The sequence below is a fragment of the Rana temporaria genome, chromosome 3 (genome assembly GCF_905171775.1).
Source record: "Rana temporaria chromosome 3, aRanTem1.1, whole genome shotgun sequence".
Taxonomy (NCBI): domain Eukaryota; kingdom Metazoa; phylum Chordata; class Amphibia; order Anura; family Ranidae; genus Rana; species Rana temporaria.
In genome coordinates this window covers 391,509,765-391,531,277 of record NC_053491.1, presented here as the reverse complement: position 1 = coordinate 391,531,277, position 21,513 = coordinate 391,509,765, and the positions used below count along the sequence as shown (strand labels likewise).

At 41.0% G+C, this 21,513-nt stretch overlaps 1 protein-coding gene across 2 annotated transcripts in view; it reads left to right on the top strand.

The window, feature by feature from the left end:
* Window positions 1-21,513, top strand: part of ARHGAP8 (Rho GTPase activating protein 8) — an 89,893-nt gene that overhangs the window by 10,073 nt on the left and 58,307 nt on the right. Inside the window, exons 2-5 of one of the 2 annotated variants that reach the window (XM_040345806.1) lie at window positions 6,780-6,952; window positions 8,830-8,953; window positions 10,764-10,901; window positions 18,644-18,731. In XM_040345806.1, the coding sequence (XP_040201740.1) occupies window positions 8,908-8,953; window positions 10,764-10,901; window positions 18,644-18,731 (272 nt within the window). In that variant the 5' untranslated portion in view covers window positions 6,780-6,952; window positions 8,830-8,907. The remainder of the gene's footprint in view (window positions 1-6,779; window positions 6,953-8,829; window positions 8,954-10,763; window positions 10,902-18,643; window positions 18,732-21,513) is intronic. The other variant, XM_040345807.1, reaches the window with a different exon arrangement.

Sequence of the window (21,513 nt, the reverse complement as noted above, 5' to 3'; positions counted from 1 at the left end):
TAAAAGACTACGACGCGCCAAGAAAATGAAGTTCAATGCTTCTGAGCATGCGTCAAATTGTTTCTGAGCATGCTTGGTCTTTTTCCCGTCGGAAAAGCATACAGACAAGGGGTTTTCACGCTAGGATTTTTTCCTGACGGGAAAAAAGAGATCCTGCCCGACAATTTTCATGTGGGAAAAAGTCAGATGGAGCGTACACACAGTCGGGATTCCCGACGAAAAGCTCTCATTGCAGTTTTTCCGACGGGAAAACCGGTCGAGTGTACAGGGCATCAGAGGAAGAAACAGTCAATCAGCCAAAATGTATTCTGATAGAAGAGAGTAGAGTGACAGAGAGATGAGCTTATCATTGTCCTGATCTCCCTCCAATTACAGGCTGGGGACAGTTCCAGGATGACCTGGGCTCAGAGTAAGGGGGTTGAATGATGATGGCCATCAGACTGGGGATATCTAGCAGCCCTAAAAGTACTACAGGAGAAATGTCAGGAATGCAAAATGTGGTTTTGTTAATGAGCTATTCACTTTTTTTTTTGTTATATTTGGCTGGGGTCCTACTTTAACCACTTAAAACCTGGACCAAAATGCAGCTAAAGGACCTTGCCCCTTTTTGCGATTCGGCACTGCGTCGCTTTAACTGACAATTGCGTGGTCGTGCGACATGGCTCCCAAACAAAATTGGCGTCCTTTTTTCCCCACAAATAGTGCTTTATTTTGGCGGTATTGGATCACCTCTGCGGTTTTTATTTTTTGCGCTATAAACAAAAATAGAGCGACAATTTTGAAAAAAAATCAATATTTTTTACTTTTTGCTATAATAAATATCCCCCAAAAATATATATAAAAAAAAAATGTTTTTACTCAGTTTAGGCCGATACGTATTCTTCTACCTATATTTGGTAAAAAAAATCGCAATAAGCGTTTATCGGTTGGTTTGCGCAAAATTTATAGCGTTTACAAAATAGGGGATAGTTTTATTGCATTTTTATAAAAAAAAAAAAAAAAATTTACTACTAATGGCGGCGATCAGCGATTTTTTTTTTTTTTTTTTTTTTTTATGACTGCGACATTATGGCGGACACTTCGGACAATTTTGACACATTTTTGGGACCACTGTCATTTTCACAGCAAAAAATGCATTTAAAATGCATTGTTTATTGTGAAAATTACAGTTGCAGTTTGGGAGTTAACCACAGGGGGCGCTGTTGGGTTTATGTATTCCCTGAAGTGTGTTTACAACTGTAGGGGGTGTGGCTGTAGGTGTGATGTCATTGATTATGTCCCCCTATAAAAGGGATGACACGATCGATGCAGCCGCCACAGTGAAGAACGGGGAAGCCGTGTTTACATACGGCTCTCCCCGTTCTTCAGCTCCGGGGACCGATCGCGGGACTCCGCCCGTGACTCACGACTGGGTACTAGTACAGGATGTACCTGTGCCCAGCCAGCCGTGCAATTCTGCCGACGTATATGTGCAGGAGGCGGTCCTTAAGTGGTTAAACACTCATGCCTAGTACACACGACCGGGATTCCTGATGGGAAAAGGTCCGTCGGAATTCCCGAAGGGAAAACTGAGAATCTGCTCTTGACTTTCCCTCCGTACAGCCGTTCAGTTTTCCCGTCGGGAAAACTCAGATGAAAGCCTTTCCTCTGAAAATCACGACCGCGTGTATGCTCCATCTGAGTTTTTTCCCACAGGAAAACTGCCAAAAATGGCCATTTTCTGCCGGGAAAAAGTCTGCCTGGAATCCCGGCGGGAAAAAATAGAGCAGGTTCTCTTTTTTGGTCCGAAGGTTTTTGGGCAGTTTTCCCATCGGAAAAAAGTTCTCCTGGCAATTTTCTCGTTGGGAAACTCGTCCGTGTGTATGGGGCATAAAGGATCGGAAGGATTTGCCCCCTTAATTACCAGGCCATTTTTTGCGATACAGCACTGCATCGCTTTAACTGACAATTGCGCGGTTGTGCGACGTTGTACACAAACAAAATTGATGTCCTTTTTTCCCCACAAATAGAGCTTTCTTTTGGTGGTATTTGATCACCTCTGTGATTTTGATTTGCTGCGCTATAAACAAAAAAAAGCCACAATTTTGAAAAAAAAAAAACTAATATTTTTTACTTTTTGCTATGATAAATATCTCCCAAAAAATAAACAAGCTTCTTCATCATTCTTCATCAATATGTATTCTCCTACATATTTTTGGTAGACATAATCGCAATAAGCTTATATTGATTGGTTTGCACAAAAGGTATAGGCCCAGATTCACGTAGATCGGCGCATCTTTGTTCCGGCGTAGCGCATCTCATATGCGCTACGCCGACGTAACGCTGAGAGGCAAGAGCAGTATTCACAAAGCACTCGCTCCCTACGCTGCGCCAGCGTAACGTAAATTGGCCGGCGTAAGCCCGCCTAATTCAAAGTAGGAAGGTAGTGGGCGTAATACATTTAAATTAACCGTGACCCCATGCAAATGAAAGGCCGAACGAATGGCGCATTCGTGCGCATTCTCAGAATCACGTCGCATATACTCCCTAAGATACGACGCTCAATACCTACGACGTGAACATAACCTACGCCCAGCCCCATTCACGTACGACTTACGTAAACTACGTCAAATCCGTTGGCTGTTCCATCCTCCATACCATTGCATGGGATGCGCCTCCTACAGGTGGAATAACTTTACGCCGGACGTACGCCTTACGTAAACGGCGTATACTACTGCGACGGGCGCAAGTACGTTTGTGAATCGGCGTATCTCGGTCATTTGCATATTCGACTCGTAAATCAATGGAAGCGCCCCTTGCGGCCTGAGTAAATATGCGCCCAAGATACGACGGCGTAGGAAACTTACGTTAGTCGTATGAAGCCAATATTCAGACGTATCTTAAAGCGGGGGTTCACCCAAAAATACATTTTTAACATTACATTCAGCCGAGTTGTCCTAATGACAATCGGCTGTTTTTTTTTTTTTCGTACATACCTTATTTCACCGCCGCTTCCGGGTATGTCTTCTCCGGGACTGGGCGTTCCTATCTGATTGACAGGCTTCCGACCGTCGCATACTACGCGTCACGAGTTGCCGAAAGAAGCCGAACGTCGGTGCGGCTCTATACAGGCTTCCGACCGTCGCATACTACGTGTCACGAGTTGCCGAAAGAAGCCGAACGTCGGTGCGGCTCTATACGGCGCCTGCGTACCGACGTTCGGCTTCTTTCGGCAACTCGTGACGCGTAGTATGCGACGGTCGGAAGCCTGTCAATCAGATAGGAACGCCCAGTCCCGCAGAAGACATACCCGGAAGTGGCGGTGAAAATAAGGTATGTACGGAAAAAAAAAAACAGCCGATTGTCATTAGGACAACTCGGCTGAATGTAATGTTAAAAATAGATTTTTTGGGTGAACCTCCACTTTAATAGCAGAATCAGGCGCATAGATACGATGGCGCATCCCTGCACTTATGCGGCGTATCAGTAGATACGTTGGCGTAAGTGCTTTAAGAATCCGGGCCATAGTGTCTACAAAATAGAGGATAGATTTATGGCATTTTTATAAAAAAAAAATTGTTTGTTGTGGGACTGCGACATTGCGGCCGACAGATCGGACACCTTTGACACTTTTTTGGGACCATTGACATTTATACAGCATTCAGACCCCTAGAGCTCTTAAAGTGGCCGGTGTACACCTATGGCGATTCGCGCAGCCGTGCCAACCTGCCGCAGTATAATGACGATGGCTGGTCGGCAAGCGGTTAGGGAAAGTAGTGAATACATGACTTCCGCAGGCCCTGACAGTAGATACTCTCTGGACCATCAGTAATGGGTACATGGGTTTTATGTCATGATGATAGGAAAGGCTACAGAGAACGTGTGTCACACTCTGAGGAGGTCATCACCTCTTTGATGAAAAAACTCAACGTTTTCCTGTGAGATTTTTATGGTTTATTGGAATTGATTGTGGCAACAAGTTTTAGATATGTTGTTCACATATTGGGTGATATCACGGAACATAATTTCAGCTGTTGCTAAAGGTTGCTCATGAGACATAAAAAATATCTTCTGAGATATACAGACAGACAGACATGGAACAGCAAGCATGTAGGATATGAAAGCAAAAACAAATGACATTTTAATGGCTATTTGAAGTCACATAAATATATATGAAGTTGGGTTAACATTGTGCTAACAATCTCAATTTTCCATGTCCATTGAGCTACATTGATCTGCAAAGATAAACACACTCTCAATGCAAGGGTGCATAGAAAAATGTATTTCTATTGTAGCGCTACTTTTCAGGAGCTGCTGGTTAAGATGGGCCCTCTGTTCTTTGCCTTTAACTCCATAAGAACTTCAGCCCCTCTGACACACTAGGTTGAGTGTACAAAGCATGCAATACCACAGAAAATCACTAAAAGTAATATCTGGTAGCCGATATTAATACCATGTCCAAGAAACAGGTACCGACTTCAGTTACTATGGGTAACAACCACTGTTCCTCATTTATATCACAGGACCAGTGGGTCTGACCTAAAGATAACCCACCCAAACCAAAGAACCGCGAAAGGCTGTCTGGGGCAGAAACTAACTAGCGTAACTTCAACCCGCTTACAAGCATAAATAGTAGCTAAGTCGCATAAAGTGCAGCAGTGGGCAGTCATAAGGCTTCATTTATTAAATACAGGAGACAATACTGCTGAAGTGCATCAATGGCGACTATGCTAAGCCTAGACTGACTGAATGTGCACTGTCCGTAAAAATGAAAGAAACACTTGTTGTTCTTCTGCCGGCTACCTCTGGGGCCCTTTAAGAAACGCTAGTGCACTTGACAGTTTTAGTAAACCAGCGTGCAGTATAGTTCCAGTAAAGATGCTGTATCGGTGTAATATAGGTGCATTGTAGGTGTGGATCAGATGCAGTGACAGTTGGGTATAGGTGCAGTATAGGGCTGGTATAGATGCGGTATGGGTTGGGTGCATTTGGTGTCCTGCTCTCAGTGACTCAGTCTCTGCTAGCCATGTCAATAATGGATGGATAGCTCTCTCACCAATTCCCAGAATGCTGCTGTGGATGCTCGTTTTAAAAGTTGCCCCCCTCAGTATCTCACTGAAAGCCACCGATGATCAGTGGTGAGAAGCAGGGGTGTAATTTGGCAGTGCTAATCAGTATATTCTGATGGCAGGGAAATCCCCCCTCCACTGTAAGACTACAATAGCTCAGTGGGAGCGATTTATTTTTTATTTTTTTTCCCATCCACATTGAGTGTGTGGATGGGGTAATTGAGTTGTTTTTTTCATTTAACCTGCTGATTGAACGAAAATCATGTATGAAAAAATTATAAATGTAGCGCTGGTGATTGAGGAGAAAACTCAAGGTCTCACTGAGTGAATATGATCACTGAGTGTAAAACAGTGAAAAAATGGAAACAAAACAACCAAGCAATTAAAGTGAATGTGCTAGTAAGTCCACATAAAAAATACAAATAATAATGTCCATCAATATAAAATGTGAAGTGACGGTGAAGACCATAAACGTGTAACCACATGGATCATCATGGGGAAATTTCTTCCAACTAAATGAAAATGGATGGAATACGCTTACCAGAACGAATGGACCTACCTATCAGCGACAGCAGATCATGCAGGCATAGGGGATCCCAAAAAGAATCAGCTCAACTTGTCTGGCGACTCTGGATGGTTGGAACCACGAAACTTGGCCGTAGGACCCGACAGTCCTCAGCTGAGGACGCTGGATGGATGGTATCCTGGATGGGTGGAACAAATCAGAGCTCACAGTGTATCCCCTGTTTGCAACAAATGTTGAGATGGCTTGGGATGGAAAAGGGGTCAATGCAGGCACGATGGACAGCACGATGCAAAAACGTATTCCAACAAATCATGCAAGGAGAAAGAAAAGACGGTACTCCAATAGTGCAGGTTAAAAAATATATTTGGGTTTTAATATTATAAAACCAAACAAACATTGACATTAAAAGTGATCACAAATAAAGATAAAAAGAGGAAAAACAATATGGGTATTGGCGTACCAAGCCCTACGCGTTTCATCCGACTTGGACTTCTACTGGGGCATCAACCTGCTCCCCCATATTGTACATATATTTATAAGAAAACACTCCAAACTCAACTGAAAACTGACCAATCAGACAGGTTTCAGAATAAAGGTCTATGATTGGAGGAGAACCAAGCGCATGGGCTGCTGGGCTCGTAGCCTCCAACCTTAGACCAGAAAAAAAAAAACATTGAGAAACCCCTGTCAGGTCGGCCATGACTCATGTCTTAGACCCGGAAGTAATCTCCATTGAGCCAATGACACAACGTTTGAAAGCCCGTGAAAATGCGGGAGGTGGCGGTGACTCGCGGTGGTAAACACCCACGTAGTTGCCCATGTGTAAATTAAGGACCAATCTAATCACTTGATCTGAACCCCTGACTGGGGAAATGTTGTGTCATTGGCTCAATGGGACGGCACCTGTTTTAATTATGTTAGTGCACAATTACATCAATGGCAAACAGACATGATCACTACATGAGGGGGAGGGGAGTGGCCGCTGAGCTCTGCCACTGCTAAACAAATATAACGCCCACAAATTCAGCATCTGTATAGGGAGGAGCAGAGAAGAGGAACGGCAATGAAGAAATAAGGGTTTTTTCTTCCAGAAATGTTTGTAGTGTAGTGAAAAAACTATTCATCATATTTGCACATGAGATTATGGACCACTATTGTATTTATAAACGATAAGAAAAATTACTACAATGCATTCCCTTCAACAGGCAGGCAGTGACCCTTTAACTGCTGGAGGTGTCTGTGCTTGACTGGAGTAACTGAAAACTCAAACAAGAAAAAAAAAATCTTCTGGGACGCAATCTGCACATCGCGCTGTCACATCAGAGTTTTCACTCCTCTTTGTCTCCTATTTAATAGGAAAGGAATTTAATACACCCCGGTAAGTCCCTGGTGAGCATTAGACTATAATTAGAAACTATGGAGGTAATACAAGAGGCCTTTTGTCCAGAAGCATGTCAGGTTAATTTAATTAAAACTCTAACCGCCTCTAACAAAATCTCGACGCAGCCGCTAGGTTCAAAGCGTTTAATCCCCAGAGATGGAATTTCTATTTGAGTGTTAATTTAGCATTGCACCATCCAGTCACTCATTAACGCTTTGTACAGTTTGCAAGTAAAACAGCAAACAGATTAGCCGCTTGGTGTTTTTTGCATAATTTGAAAATGATTATTTGCAGACAATGTACACACAGGTGATAAGTGACCGGGAAAGGTGGAGGCTCCACCACGCTAACACGCTGGTGCATATTAATCGCCAGGTGGAAGTTAATGCCCTTGCCACCCCCCAATTAGCAGAGTTGGTTGTCATGGAAACCAAGTTGATGATTTGGCTATGTTTTTAATGTAAACTAGTATTGTTATCATCTGATAATGTTTTAAAAAAAAAACTATTTTGTACATGCATGATGGCAGTGGTGTTGTACTGTTTTAAAAAATAAACAGGGCTTGGAGTTATGTTATTCTTCTTTTATTAGCTAACTTAAAATGTACTGTATGTCAATGCATTACCCAAATTTACCCCCTAAACTAGGAATGCACAGATACAATTTTTTTGTATTCGCCAATACCTACTGCAACTGTTCTGTTTACACTTCAGCTGTCCGCAATGGTACAAAGCATTAAAAAGCTATTTACAAATGTAATACTTATTTAATTTTGCGCTTTTTTCAATATGAAACGTGTAAATATATAATAAGGTTGATCTATATAAATCATTATTCTCTGCAGAACCACTATCTCGTGCCACTTCATAATAGCATGTGCTAATGTAGTAGTATTAGAAGTAGTAGATTTGAGCAGAATTCTAATTTTGTTTAACATCTTGCCCATTGGGCACTTTCCACCCCTTCCCGCCCAGGCTAGTTGTCAGCTTTTAGTACTGTTGCACGTTTAAGGAAAATTGTGCGGTCATGCAACACTGTACCCAAATAACATTTTTATCATTTCTTTAAGACAGAGCTTTTTCTGCTGGTATTTATTCACCAATGTTTATTTTTATTTTTTGCTAAACAAATAAAAAAAAAAGTAATATTTTTTTCTTCGCTCATGTGCACTGATGAGGCTGCACTAATATGTGGCACTGATGGGCAGAAATTATAGGTGGCACTGATAGGCATCACTGATAGGCGGCACTGATTGGCAGCACTGGTGGGCATAGATTGGCATAAATGGTGGGCACTGTTGGGTCTGCAATGATCATCAGGACACCTATGATCAGTGCCCTGATTGTCAATGAAGATGTCCCCTGTGTGGATTTGCTGCTTTTCGGCTCTTCTCATGCGATGTCAGCATGAGGGGAGGATTGCCGGCAAATCCTGTTTACATTGTGATCAGGTGTGATTGGACACAGCTGATCACGTGGTAAAGAGCTGGCGTGATTGGCTCTTTAGCCCAATCCAAAGGACGTAGTGATCACAGATCACTGCCGATGCCCACCGCAAGGGGCACGCAGGCAGCACGAGCATGGGGGGAAATCATAAGACAGCCTCCCTGCAAAGTGCGTCCCCACTGTAGCTGACATTACGCTAAAGCGGGGTCGCTTTTGTTAAGATTCTTTATTTTATTGAAATTTGGGTATGAGATATATATATGTGTGTGTGTGTATATAGATAGATAGATAGATAGATAGTATATATATATATCTAAATTAAATTTAAATAAAATAAAATACATAGATTAATTACATGCAAAGTTGTGTTAATGTGAATATTTCTTCAGAGGGGGTTCCTATCTTTCATCATATTTCTTTCTCTTGCAGGTGTGAAGGTGCACCTGTGCTGCCTTCCAGTTCTGCAGGCAGGGGGTGCTGTGGCTCCCTTCATCCCTCTACACTGACATGCAGAGCATGAACTCCATTGACTTCGAGGAGCTAGCCGAAATAGGTATGTAATTTAAAGGGATACAAGTGTGCGTATATATATATATATATATATATATATATATATATATATATATATATATATATATATATATATTACACACACAGTATCTCACAAAAGTGAGTACACCCCTCACATTTTTGTAAATATTTTATTATATCTTTTCTTGTGACAACACTGAAGAAATGACACTTTGCTGCAATGTAAAGTAGTGAGTGTACAGTTCGTATAACAGTGGTGAAAATTTCCAAATTGGGCCCAAAGTGTCAATATTTTGTGTGGCCACCATTATTTTTCAGCACTGCCTTAACCCTCTTGGGCATGGAGTTCACCAGAGCTGCACAGGTTGCCCCTGGAGTCCTCTTCCACTCCTCCATGATGACATCACAGAGCTGGTGGATGTTAGTGACCTTGCGCTCCTCCACCTTCCGTTTAAGGATGCCCCACAGATGCTCAATAGGGTTTAGGTCTGGAGACATGCTTGGCCAGTCCATCACCTTTACCCTCAGCTTCTTTAGCAAGGCAGTGGTCGTCTTGGAGGTGTGTTTGGGGTCGTTATCATGTTGGAATACTGCCCTGCGGCCCAGTCTCTGAAGGGAGGGAATCATGCTCTGATTCAGTAGGTCACAGTACATGTTGGCATTCATGGTTCCCTCAATGAACTGTAGCTCCCCAATGCTGGCAGCACTCATGCAGCCCCAGACCATGACACTCCCACCATCATGCTTGACTGTAGGCAAGACACACTTGTCTTTGTATTCCTCACCTGGTTGCCGCCACACATGCTTGACACCATCTGAACCAAATAAGTTTATCTTGGTCTCATCAGACCCCAGGACATAGTTCCAGTTATCCATGTCTTTAATCTACTTTTCTTCAGCAAACTGTTTGCAGGCTTACTTGTGCCTCATCTTTATAAGAGGCTTCCTTCTGGGATGACAGACCAATTTGATGCAGTGTGCAGTATATGGTCTGATCACTGACAGGCTGACCCCCCCACCCCTTCAACCTCTACAGCAATGCTGGCAGCACTGATACGTCTATTTCCCAAAGACAACCTCTGGATATGACGCTGAGCATGTGCACTCAACTTCTTTGGTCGACCATGGCGAGGTCTGTTCTGAGTGGAACATGTCCTGTTAAACCACTGTATGGTCTTGACCACTATGCTGCAGCTCAGTTTCAGGGTCTTGGCAATCTTCTTATAGCCTAGGCCATCTTTATGTAGAGCAACAATTATTTTTATAAAGATCCTCAGAGAGTTCTTTGCCATGAGGTGCCATGTTGAACTTCCAGTGACCAGTATGAGAGAGTGAGAGCGATAACACCAAATTTACCACACCTGCTTCCTATTCACACCCGAGACCTTGTAACACTAACGAGTCACATGACACTGGGGAGGGAAAATGGCTAATTGGGTCCAATTTGGACATTTTGACTTAGGGGTGTACTTACTTTTGTTGCCAGCAGTTTAGACATTAATGGCTGTGTGTTGGGCTATTTTTAAGGGGACAGCAAGTTTACACTGTTATACAAGCTGTACACTCACTACTTTACATTGTAGCAAAGTATCATTTCTTCAGTTTTGTCATTTTAAAATATATACTAAAATATTTACAAAAATGTAAGGGGTGTACTCACTTTTGTGAGATACTGTATGTATGTGTGTGTGTATATATGTATGTATGTGTGTGTATGTGTATGTATGTGTGTGTATATATATATATATATATATATATATATATATATATATATATATAATATATATAGTGTATAATTATATTATCCCATGGTATTTTTGTAACTCTTTCAGAGCTGCAGAAAGATGAGGAAGAACAGGCGCAGTTGGGTGGAGTCACAGTCACGGATGATGGAACCCAAGAATTTAATGATGTCAGTGTAAATGATCCATACTATGACATTGCCCGTCATGGTATAATTAATGTAGCGGGTAAGTTGTAGACAACAAGTGTGATATGAGCAGATGTGTTTATGCACTGGTAGGTAAAGTAAAGGTAATGGAATGCATTTACTGACTGGCCATCTTTAGGGTACAGTGGAACCATTACTATGTGTAATGTGGCAAAACCATTAGGAGGCCTTGCTAATCTCCAATTAAAGAGGAAGTAAACCCAGTATTTTTATTTTTGTTTTTAAAAACCCTGCAAGAGAAAGGCATAATGAGCAAGTATTCATCGCATACTAGCTCATTATGAATGACTTACCTGAGATTGAAGCCGCCGAACTGCTCCTCGTTCCCCTTCGCCGCCATCTTGCCTCGATGTCTTTTCCCTGTATCGCCGCTCCGGCGCTGTGACTGACCGGAGCGGCGATGAAATCACTCCCACGCATGCATCCCAATCCAGGCATGATTCCATTCATGGAGTCGGCCTGCCAGTGCACCTGCGCCATTGTCTATGGCACGCATGCGCCATAGACAAATTTTTGGGGTAAATATCTCCTTAACCGTGTAGGTTAAGGAGATATTTCTTGCACCTACAGGTAATCCTTAATCTAGGCTTACCTGTAGGTGCATGTTGTGTGGTTGGGTTTACAACCACTTTAAGGACCCATTTTGAGGCGTGGGTTGACTGCCGTTCATAAGCACCATTTTAGTCAGGCAGTCGCAGTGCAGATTACTGTTAGCAAAACAAGAAAAAAATTGAGATATGTATGACGGCCTTTACAGTAGTACAGAATATGAATTCCATTCATGAAAGTTGTACAGAGAACTCAAATTATGAAGTCAATAATTCTATCCGCATTCTAAAATTCTTAAATTCTAAATTTAATCTGCAGTGTGTCCTATACATAGACTACACCTCCTTATTTATTTATATGATTATTAACCTCCCTGGCGGTATGATTCATTCAGAAAAAAGGTGCTGAAAGCGGTACCATTATTTGCAAGGAAATTTGGCGTTTTATACTGTAGGCCTGTAATTCTTAGGAATAGCTCACTTAAATCTGACCAAACAAGAGTCTAGTAGGCAACCCGGGTATGAATTTTTTTTAAAAACAAAATTATAAATTATAATATAATAAATAATTATAAATACATTTTAACAAATAATAATATAATTATAATAAAAATTATTCAATAATGTAATCAACTCAAAATCACTGAAATTTGCTCAGTTGCAGAATTGTCGCTGTCATTACTTTTATTTTTTTATGACGAATTTCCCCACAAATCGCTACCGCACAATTCTGCAAGTGATTATAATTTATTATCGCTGTTTTCTAGCTGCTCTAAAACCATTTTTGACATAAAAGGACACTTTTGGTTGCTATGGACAATCTACAGTTTGCAGGGAGAAAGAAACGTTTTTATTATATAAAATGACATGCATGACAGAGGACAGACCACTAGGGACAAGGGGGGGGTGTTTTTTTTTACATACAGTACTGTAATCTATAAGATTACAGTATACTGTATGTATAGTGTTTGTTTACTTTTTTGAATTTGGCGCCGTTCTCCGTCCCCGTGCGTCGTAACGTCGCAGGGAACGGAGATCGGCGTCACACGGAGGCACTATGTGAATCGAGCGAGGTCCCGCTCGCTCACACAGCGCGGTGGCATCGCTGGATCCAGGGACAAGGTAAGTAACTTTGCCTGTGGATCTAGCGAGGCAAGCCCGAGTCTGACTCGAGGTTACCGCTCGCAGCGGGAAAATCTAACCCCGAGTCAGACTCGGGAACACCGCCAGGCAGGTTAAGGCTCGATTCACACCTATGCATGTTGCTTTTGAGCGTTTTTACGGCGATTTTACCGCGATTTGCATTTTTTTTTAGCTGGCAATTTTTTTTTTCCTTTAACAACCAGCTATAAACGGGTTACAAAAAAAAATGCAAATCGCGGCAAAATCGCGGTAAAAACGCAGTACTTGCGTTTTAGATGCAGGTCGGTTGAATTCTATTACATGCAAAACACTGCTTTTTGCAGGAAAAAAGTCCCCGACCCTTTCCAAAAACGCAGAGGCACAAAAAAGCATTGATGTGAACCTGTTCCATAGGAAACAATGTTAAAAAATTTCCCTGCATTTCTGCAAAATGCACCAAAAAACGCATTAGTGTGAATGGAGCCTAAGGAGACATCATGGCTACACCTAAAAAGAAAAAGGTGTATGTTGGACTTTAAGACAAGTAGCACATAAATCATATCATAAAATGTATACAATTTTAAAAGACATCATAAAATATAAATATATATCAGAAGTAGCAGTTGTGATGGCTGCATCCAGGAGAAAATCGAGAGGGTTTATCACAAACGCATAGGGTCACCCTTGCATGTGTCACATGTATATTGGGAATCTGTGCAGACTTAGGGCCCTTTCACACGGACCGCTGACACCCGTAATCACATAGGGACCCATGTATGTCCCGTTTTCATCCGCAAACGGACGGATGAAAATGCGGACATACGGTCCGTACGTGTGAAAGGGCCCTTAGGCCTGGTTCACACCTATGCATTTTTTGGTGCTTTTTGCTTTGTGCAGAAACCCACTACAGGCCATTATAACATTGTTTCCTACGGGGGCACTTTCACATCTATGCTTTTTTTTTTCAGCAGCTGCATTTTTGGAAAGGGCCAGGGACTTTTTTAGGCCCCATTCACACCTGAGCGATTTTCTACTTAAAGCTTAACGCTCAACAAGCCAAATCTCAATCATTTGAATGGCCCCAGGTAGTATCTAAGCATTTTGTCGCCTGAAGCAAAAGCCTGAAACGCAATTTTTTTTTTGGCAGATTACAGGCGTTATTTGCCCCATAGACTTCAATAGAAACGCCTGACTTGAACGTTTTATGAGCAGTTTACGAGTGTTTTCCGCTCAAACAGCAGCTCTCCACCCCTAATTTCCCCCTAGTGCTTTCTTTTGGCTGAACAAAAACACCCGAAGCTGTAAAATGCTGTAAAGTAAATCGTTATGCTCACATGTGAATGGAGCCTTAAATCCAAAACTGCTTTTTTTTTTTTTTTTTCGGTTCCATAGACTTCAATGGAGAAGCTGCAGAAAAGAATGTAGTGCATTTTTGTCGTGATTTTGCCGCAATTTGCGTTTTTTATTCTTTTTTGCCAATTTGTTGTTGGGCAGATTAAAAACCGCAAATCGTTTAACTTTTATTTTTCATTTTGGCTAGAGTGAGGCCCCGTACACACGACCGAGTTTCTCGGCAGAATTCAGCCAGAAACTCGATGGGAGACGCATTCTGCCGAGAAAACCGGTCGTGTGTACACTTTTCACCGAGGAAACCGATGAGGATCTCGTCGGGCCAAAAAGAGAACATGTTCTCTATTTCCTCGTTAGTCAATGGGAAAAGTTGGCTCGCCGAGATCCTCAGCGGCTTCACAAGGAACTCGACGAGCAAAACAATGTGTTTTGCCTGTCGAGTTTCTCGGACGTGTGTACGGGGCCTAAAGGAGGGTTATAACCTCTACCAGTTTAATGTTTAACATCTGTGTCCCAAATAGATTTCCTTTCACTTCCTGTCCCATAGCCAAAACAGAAAGTCAGATTAACCCCCCCCCCCCCCTCCTATCCCCAACGGGGACACAGACAGCAATAAAACCCTGACGGGTGTTCTTATCACTCTCTACTCCATCCAAAACTAAAAAAAAAGTTTTGCCTTTAGTTGTACTTTAACATTGACACTGATGATTAAAATGATCAGCTTTTATTTATTCATGTACAACCTTTATCCCAAAAGGAAAACTGTTTGCTGTAACTAAGTGTAAGCTGGAGTTTTGCTTCAATTTACATTTAGGGCCAGTTCACACCACATGCATTACAGTGGTTTTGTTTTCTGCATCGAAAACGCATGGAAAGAAGGTTATATGGTTTCCAATGGCATAGTTCACAGCAGTGCAGTAAGTTCCAGGGCTTTTCAGTTCCAGAACAAAAAAAAGTAGAACATGCTGCATTTTTTCCTGCACTGGACTGTATTGGAACAGTAAAACACATAAAAAACGCACTGGAACACATAAATTGCATGCTTAAATCTAAAGCTCAAATGTTTTCCATTTGTAAAAAAGAATGGTTAGAACCCCTGCCATTTTCTTTTTTGTGCCCCCTTGCTTCCTGTCTTAGGGACACAACAGGAAGTGAGAGGCAATCTCTCCAAGTACAGTGGCATTACCTTTTAGTTGTCACTGGAGCAAGTGTCCCAGTTGTAGGGTTTCCCTTCTATTCCTGTAACAACTGTAAAAACACAGATGAAATATAATATAAGTAAAGTTATATAAGTTAAATGATATGAAGTAACATTGTCAACCAGTCCTGTTTGCTGGCCATCCAGGTAGGTGACAATCTCCCCACTGGGGAGTAAGCCCCCATTCACACCAGAGTGTCTTTGAAATCGCGCTACTTCAGCGCGATTTCAAAGCCACACATCAGTTCGATTTGCACTGCCAGCTTGCGACTTCATACGGCAGAAGTTTTCGCAAGTCGCAATGAATCCGGCAGGAAGTAGCGGAGGAATCTTTCAAAGTCGCTGCGACATGATTTCCGGCAATTTGAACAGTTCCATTGCTGACAATGGGGTACGATTTGTCATGCGATTTGGAACTGTCAAACCAAACGAAAAATTACACCGATGTGAACGGGAGCTAAGGTAGCAGTTATAACATGACAGTGCCTCTATTCCTATTGTAAACTAAATAAAAAAATATTTTGGCTTTTGACCCTCACACCAGATTAAGCCAAGCCAAGAGAAGGAACTTGGTTTAGCCTAATTTATTCCCCCAGCTATTCTAAAACACATTGGGCCAGATCCACGTACAGCGGCGCATCTCTCCGCCGGGCGCAGCGTATCTAAGATACACTACGCCGCCGTAACTTATTTTATTTTTATTTTTCGAATCCTCAAAGAATTTGCGCCGTTAGTTACGGCGGCGTAGTGTATCTTTGGCAGCGTAATGGCGCGGCATTCAAATCTCTGTGATGGGGGCGTGTTTTATGTAAATACGTTGTGACCCGACGTAAACAACGTTTTTTTTTAACTGCATGCGCCGTCCATGGGGGTATCCCAGTGCGCATGCTCGAAATTAACCCGGAACAAGCCAATGCTCACGACGGTGACGTCATTCTACGCAAATCCCTATTCGCAAACGACTTACGCAAACGGCGTAAAAAATTCAAAATGCGAGGCAGGAACGACGGCCATACTTAACATTGAGCCACCATATAGCAGCTTTAACTATACGCCGGAAAAAGCCAAACGCAAACGATGTAAAAAAATGCGCCGGCCGGACGTACGTTCGTGGATCGCCGTAACTAGCTAATTTGCATACTCGACGCGGATTTCGACGGAAAGGCCACCTAGCGGTCGCCGAAAAATTGCATCTAAGATCCGACGGCGTACCAAGACGTACGCCTGTCGGATCGATCCGAGATGCAGTCGTATCTTGTTTTGTAGATACAAAACAAAGATACGACGCGCAAAATTTGAAATTACGCGGTGTATCCAGAGATACGCCGGCGTAATTCTTTTGTGGATCTGCCTCATTAACTTTATATTTCTTTATAGGTTCATTCAATTATATTCTCTTCATAGATGACATCATTATATTATATTATATTATTTCATTCAACTTATTTTCCCAATTACTTGTCGTCAAATAGCTGCCATGAAGCTATGATTATGACACTTCATGTAACATAATCTTATCCTACAATCCGCTAGGTTATCTATTTTCATTTACTTTTATAAGAGTTACTTTCCTGAATGATTATGCCTTTCTCTACTATACTATTGTACATGTTCTGTTAATGGAATATCTAGTTATATTATATTATTGTATATGCTCTTTTAATGGAATTTTGTTGATAATTTATAAAATTCCATAAAATATTTGAAACTAAAAAAATATTTTGGCCTTTATCAAAGCGGCAGAGTGGCTGTGTATTGTGGATATGAAAGTGCAGAACCGTTACCACAAAACCTTTTATGCATTCCTTCCACATTGCAGCCCGGTCTCGGAGCCTGAACTCCCAGAGATGTTTGTGCTGTATTTTACCGGATTAGCCAATTCTTAAGTATAATATCATTTAAACAAACATTCAGGGTCTGGTAATAGATTTTTAAGCTAATTAGATTTTTAGAACTGAACAGATCAAAGCTCCGCAACATGCATCTCATTTCAGAAGAGGGTCTGATTTATTTTGGGAAGTCACACCAAGGTAAATACAGTAGTTCTTTGAAGAAACCTTGCAGCGTATTATCAGTGAGCGCATAAATAGTTTTTTTTTTATGTTAAGAGCTAAATAAAAATATTAATTTTAAATGTTTATTTCCATTTAGCCAGGTAAACGTAAAGACAGAGGGGCAGATCCACAAAGAAAGTACGCCGGCGTATCTACTGATACACCGCATAATTTCAAATTTTGCGCGTCGTATCTTTGTTTTGTATCCTCAAAACAAGATACAACGGCATCTCGGCTAGATCCGACAGGCGTACTTCTTAGTACGCCGTCGGATCTAAGCTGCAATTTTTCGGCAGCCTCTAGGTGCCGTTTCCGTCGAATTCCGCATCGAGTATGCAAATTAGCTAGTTACGGCGATCCACGAACGTACGACCGGCCGGCGCATTTTTTTACGTCGTTTGCGTTCGGCTTTTTCCGGCTTATAGTTAAAGCTGCTGTTATGAGGCATACTCAATGTTAAGTATGGCCGTCGTTCCCGTGTACAATTTTGAAATTTTTACGTAGTTTGCGTAAGTCGTTCGCGAATAGGGATTTGCGTAGAATGACGTCACCGTTGGAAGCATTGGCTTGTTCCGGGTTAATTTCGAGCATGCGCACTGGGATACCCCCACGGACGACGCATGCGCAGTTAAAAAAAACTTTGTTTACGTCGGGTCACGACGTATTTACATAAAACACGCCCCCATTACATCAATTTGAATCCCGCGCCCTTACGCCGCCAAAGATACACTATGCCGCCGTAACTTACCGTGCAAATTCTTTGAGGATTCGAAAACAAAAAAAAATGTTACGGCGGCGTAGTGTATCTTAGATACGCTGCGCCCGGCGCAAAGGTTTGTGGATCTGCCCCAGAATGTTTTGTATACGGTATACATTTGTAGCCAGCAGATAGCAAAGTAGACCCCACTCTCTACAGCTTCGGCTGAGATACTTTACTGCTATGCTGTGAACGCCCTGTGTAATCAAATCTCCTGCTCTTGAAATCTATTCACAGATCTATTCTCCTCCAAGCTAAACGTTTGAGTCTATGTCAGTCCTGGCTCGTTGAGGAGCCATGCGTTTCAATCAGAACATCTGATAATTTAATTGCTTTGATGCACCTTTGTAAAAGCATGAGTGGGCAATAGCTTCTTTGCTTTATGTTGATTTTTTTTTAATATATATATATATATATATATATATATATATATATATATATATATATATATATATATATATATATATATATATATATATATATATATATATATATATATATATATATATATATATATGTGTGTGTGTGTGTGTGTGTGTGTGTGTGTGTGTGTGTGTGTGTAATTTAGGAGGAAGTATTTGGTGTAAATCTTGCACCATAAAAACCAAATGCTAAGAAATGTGACTGACCATTCTTGTAGATTTACAAAGTATTATAAGAATGCAAAAAGAGAAAACTGGTAAGAAACCCAACAGTCCAATTGTCTAATGAAAGAATTTCTGTGTTTTCTAGGTGATGATAACTCAGGTCGGACCGTGATTACGTTCAGTTGTTTTCGCTTACCGCCATGTCATGAGATTGATCACGCCCGTCTGCTAGAGTATGGGTCATAGCTAATCCAACCTCTACACAGTAATATTTGTTTGCCTTTGAATTATTGTGACTTATTGATCAATGCGTACAATCAGTGTGTATATATGTAAAACATATGTAAAACACACATACACTGTATATATGTGTGTGTGTGTGTGTGTGTGTATGTATGTATATATGTGTGTGTGTGTGTGTGTATATATATATATATATATATATATATATATATATATATATATATATATACACAGTTGCGCACACACAGTTACATACCCTGGCAGAATTTATGATTTATTGGCCATTTTTCAGAGAATATGAATGATAACACAAAAACTTTTCTTTCACTCATGGTTAGTATTTGGCTGATGCCATTTATTATTAATCAACTGTGTTTACTCTTTTTAATCATAATGGCAACAGAAACTACCCAAATGACCCTGATCAAAAATGTACATTCCCCTAGTTCTTAATACTGTGTATTGCCCCTTTAACATCAATGACAGCTTGAAGTCTTTTGTAGTATTTGTGGATGAGGCTCTTTATCTTCTCAGATGGTAAAGCTGCCCACTCCTCTTGGCAAAAAGCCTACAGTTCCTGTAAATTCTTGGGCTGTCTTGCAAGAATTGCACATTTGAGATCCCCCCAGAGTGGCTCAATGATATTGAGGTCAGAAGACTGAGATGGCCCTCCAGAACCTTCACTTTATTCTGCTGTAGCCAATGACAGGTCGTCTTGGCCTTGTGTTTTGGATCATTGTCATGTTGGATTGTCCAAATACATCCCATGCGCAGCTTCCTGGCTGATGAATGCAAATGTTCGTTCAGTATTTTTTGATAACATACTGCATTCATCTTGCCAACAATTTTGACCAACTTTCTTGTGCCTTTGTAGCCCACGCATCCCCAAATCAACAGCGATTCACTTCCGTACCTTTCATAATAGGCTTTGTTGACTCCTCTTATTGGTTGTGGCCAAAAAGCAAAATTTTGGTCTCATCACTCCAAATGACTTTTTGCCAGAAGGTTTAAGGCTTGTCTCTGTGCTGTTTGGCGTATTGTAAACGGGATACTTTGTGGCATTTGCACAGTAATGACTTTCTTCTGGTGATTTGACCATGCAGCCCATCGATCTTCAAGTGCCTCCTTATTGTGCATCTTGAAACAGCCACACCACATGTTTTCAGAGAGTCCTGTATTTCACCTGAAGTTATTTGTGGGGTTTTCTTTTGCATCCCAAACTATTTTCCTGGCAGTTGTGGCTGAAATTTTAGTTGGTCTACCTGACCGTGGTTTGGTTTCAACAGAACCCCTCGTTTCCACTTCTTGATTAGAGTTTGGACACTGCTGATTGGCATTCTCAATTCCTTGGATATCTTTTTATATCCCTGTTTTTATACAGTTCAACTACCTTTTTCCTGCAGATCCTTTGACATTTCTTTCGCTTTCCCTATGATTTAGAATCCAGAAACGTCAGTGCAGCACTGGATGAAAGATGCAAGGGTCTGTCAGGAACTCCTTGACCTTTAATACACACACTTACACTTAATTACAAGCAAACAGATCACAGGTTGAGGATGGTTACTTTTAATAGCCATTCAAACCCCTTTGTGTCAACTTGTGTGCATGTTATCAGGTCACAATCACCAGGGTATGTAAACTTTTGAACAGGGTCATTTAGGTAGTTTCTGTTGCCATTAGGATTTAAAAAGAGTAAAGTTGATTGATAATAAATGGCTTCAGTCAAACACTAACCATGAGTGAAAGAAAAGTTTTTGTGTTATCATTCATATTCTCTAAAATGGGAAAGAAATCATAAATTATGTAAACTTATGAGCACAACTGTGTGTGTGTGTGTGTGTATGTATATATGTGTATGTGTATGTGTATGTGTATATATATATATATATATATATATATATATATATATATATATATATATATATATATATATATATATATATATATACACAAATTGTATACACACATCCTAACTTCCCTTGCTGTGTGTGTGCGTACTGACATCAAATTCAAGATGGTGGACCTAGTGGCAGTCTCAGGGCTTTTGAATGTCTACACTAGGCTAATGTTTGGATGTTCACAGAGCACTTGAAAAAAATCCACAAACCCCAAACATAGCATCTGATTGAAGTCTATAGGAGCTGAATCTTGTAATTTTTTTGTAATTGTAATTTTTTATTTTTTTTATTTGCAATCTTTTAGTAATAAGGACATTAATAGCTGGGCATCGCCATGTGGGCATGCACCAAATGCAAAAAAAGGAGACAAAAATGGGGGGGGGGGGTCTTTTCATGTGGCCTTAAGTAAAGAGCAATATTAAAAGTACACGAATCCTTTAAATAACATGCTTGAGGGATGCCCTACACCTGTACGTGAAGTGGGGCATGTGCAGGTCACTTAGCTTACCATGGATGTCCCCTGACTTGTTTACAATTTGAAACAAACCAGCTAGTGGGTGGGCAACCAGAAGCTGTCATTTAGTGGCATTAGTAATACCACCACTAAATGTGATTTGTTGTAAATACTGTTGTTATGTAGAACAATACCTGTGCCTCCAACTGACTGAGGCTATATATTTGTTTGACAGCAAGGAAAAGATGAAGATGGTTATGATATACTGGCATAATGATGGCATGTATGACAAAGAAATTTGATATGGGAGTTAAGGGCTACATAACCAAATGGAAGTATTCATACCTTGTCTTGGTTGTCACAAGAATATTTTTGACAATTCTAATACAATAAAATATTGGAAAAGAAATGAATGGTCTG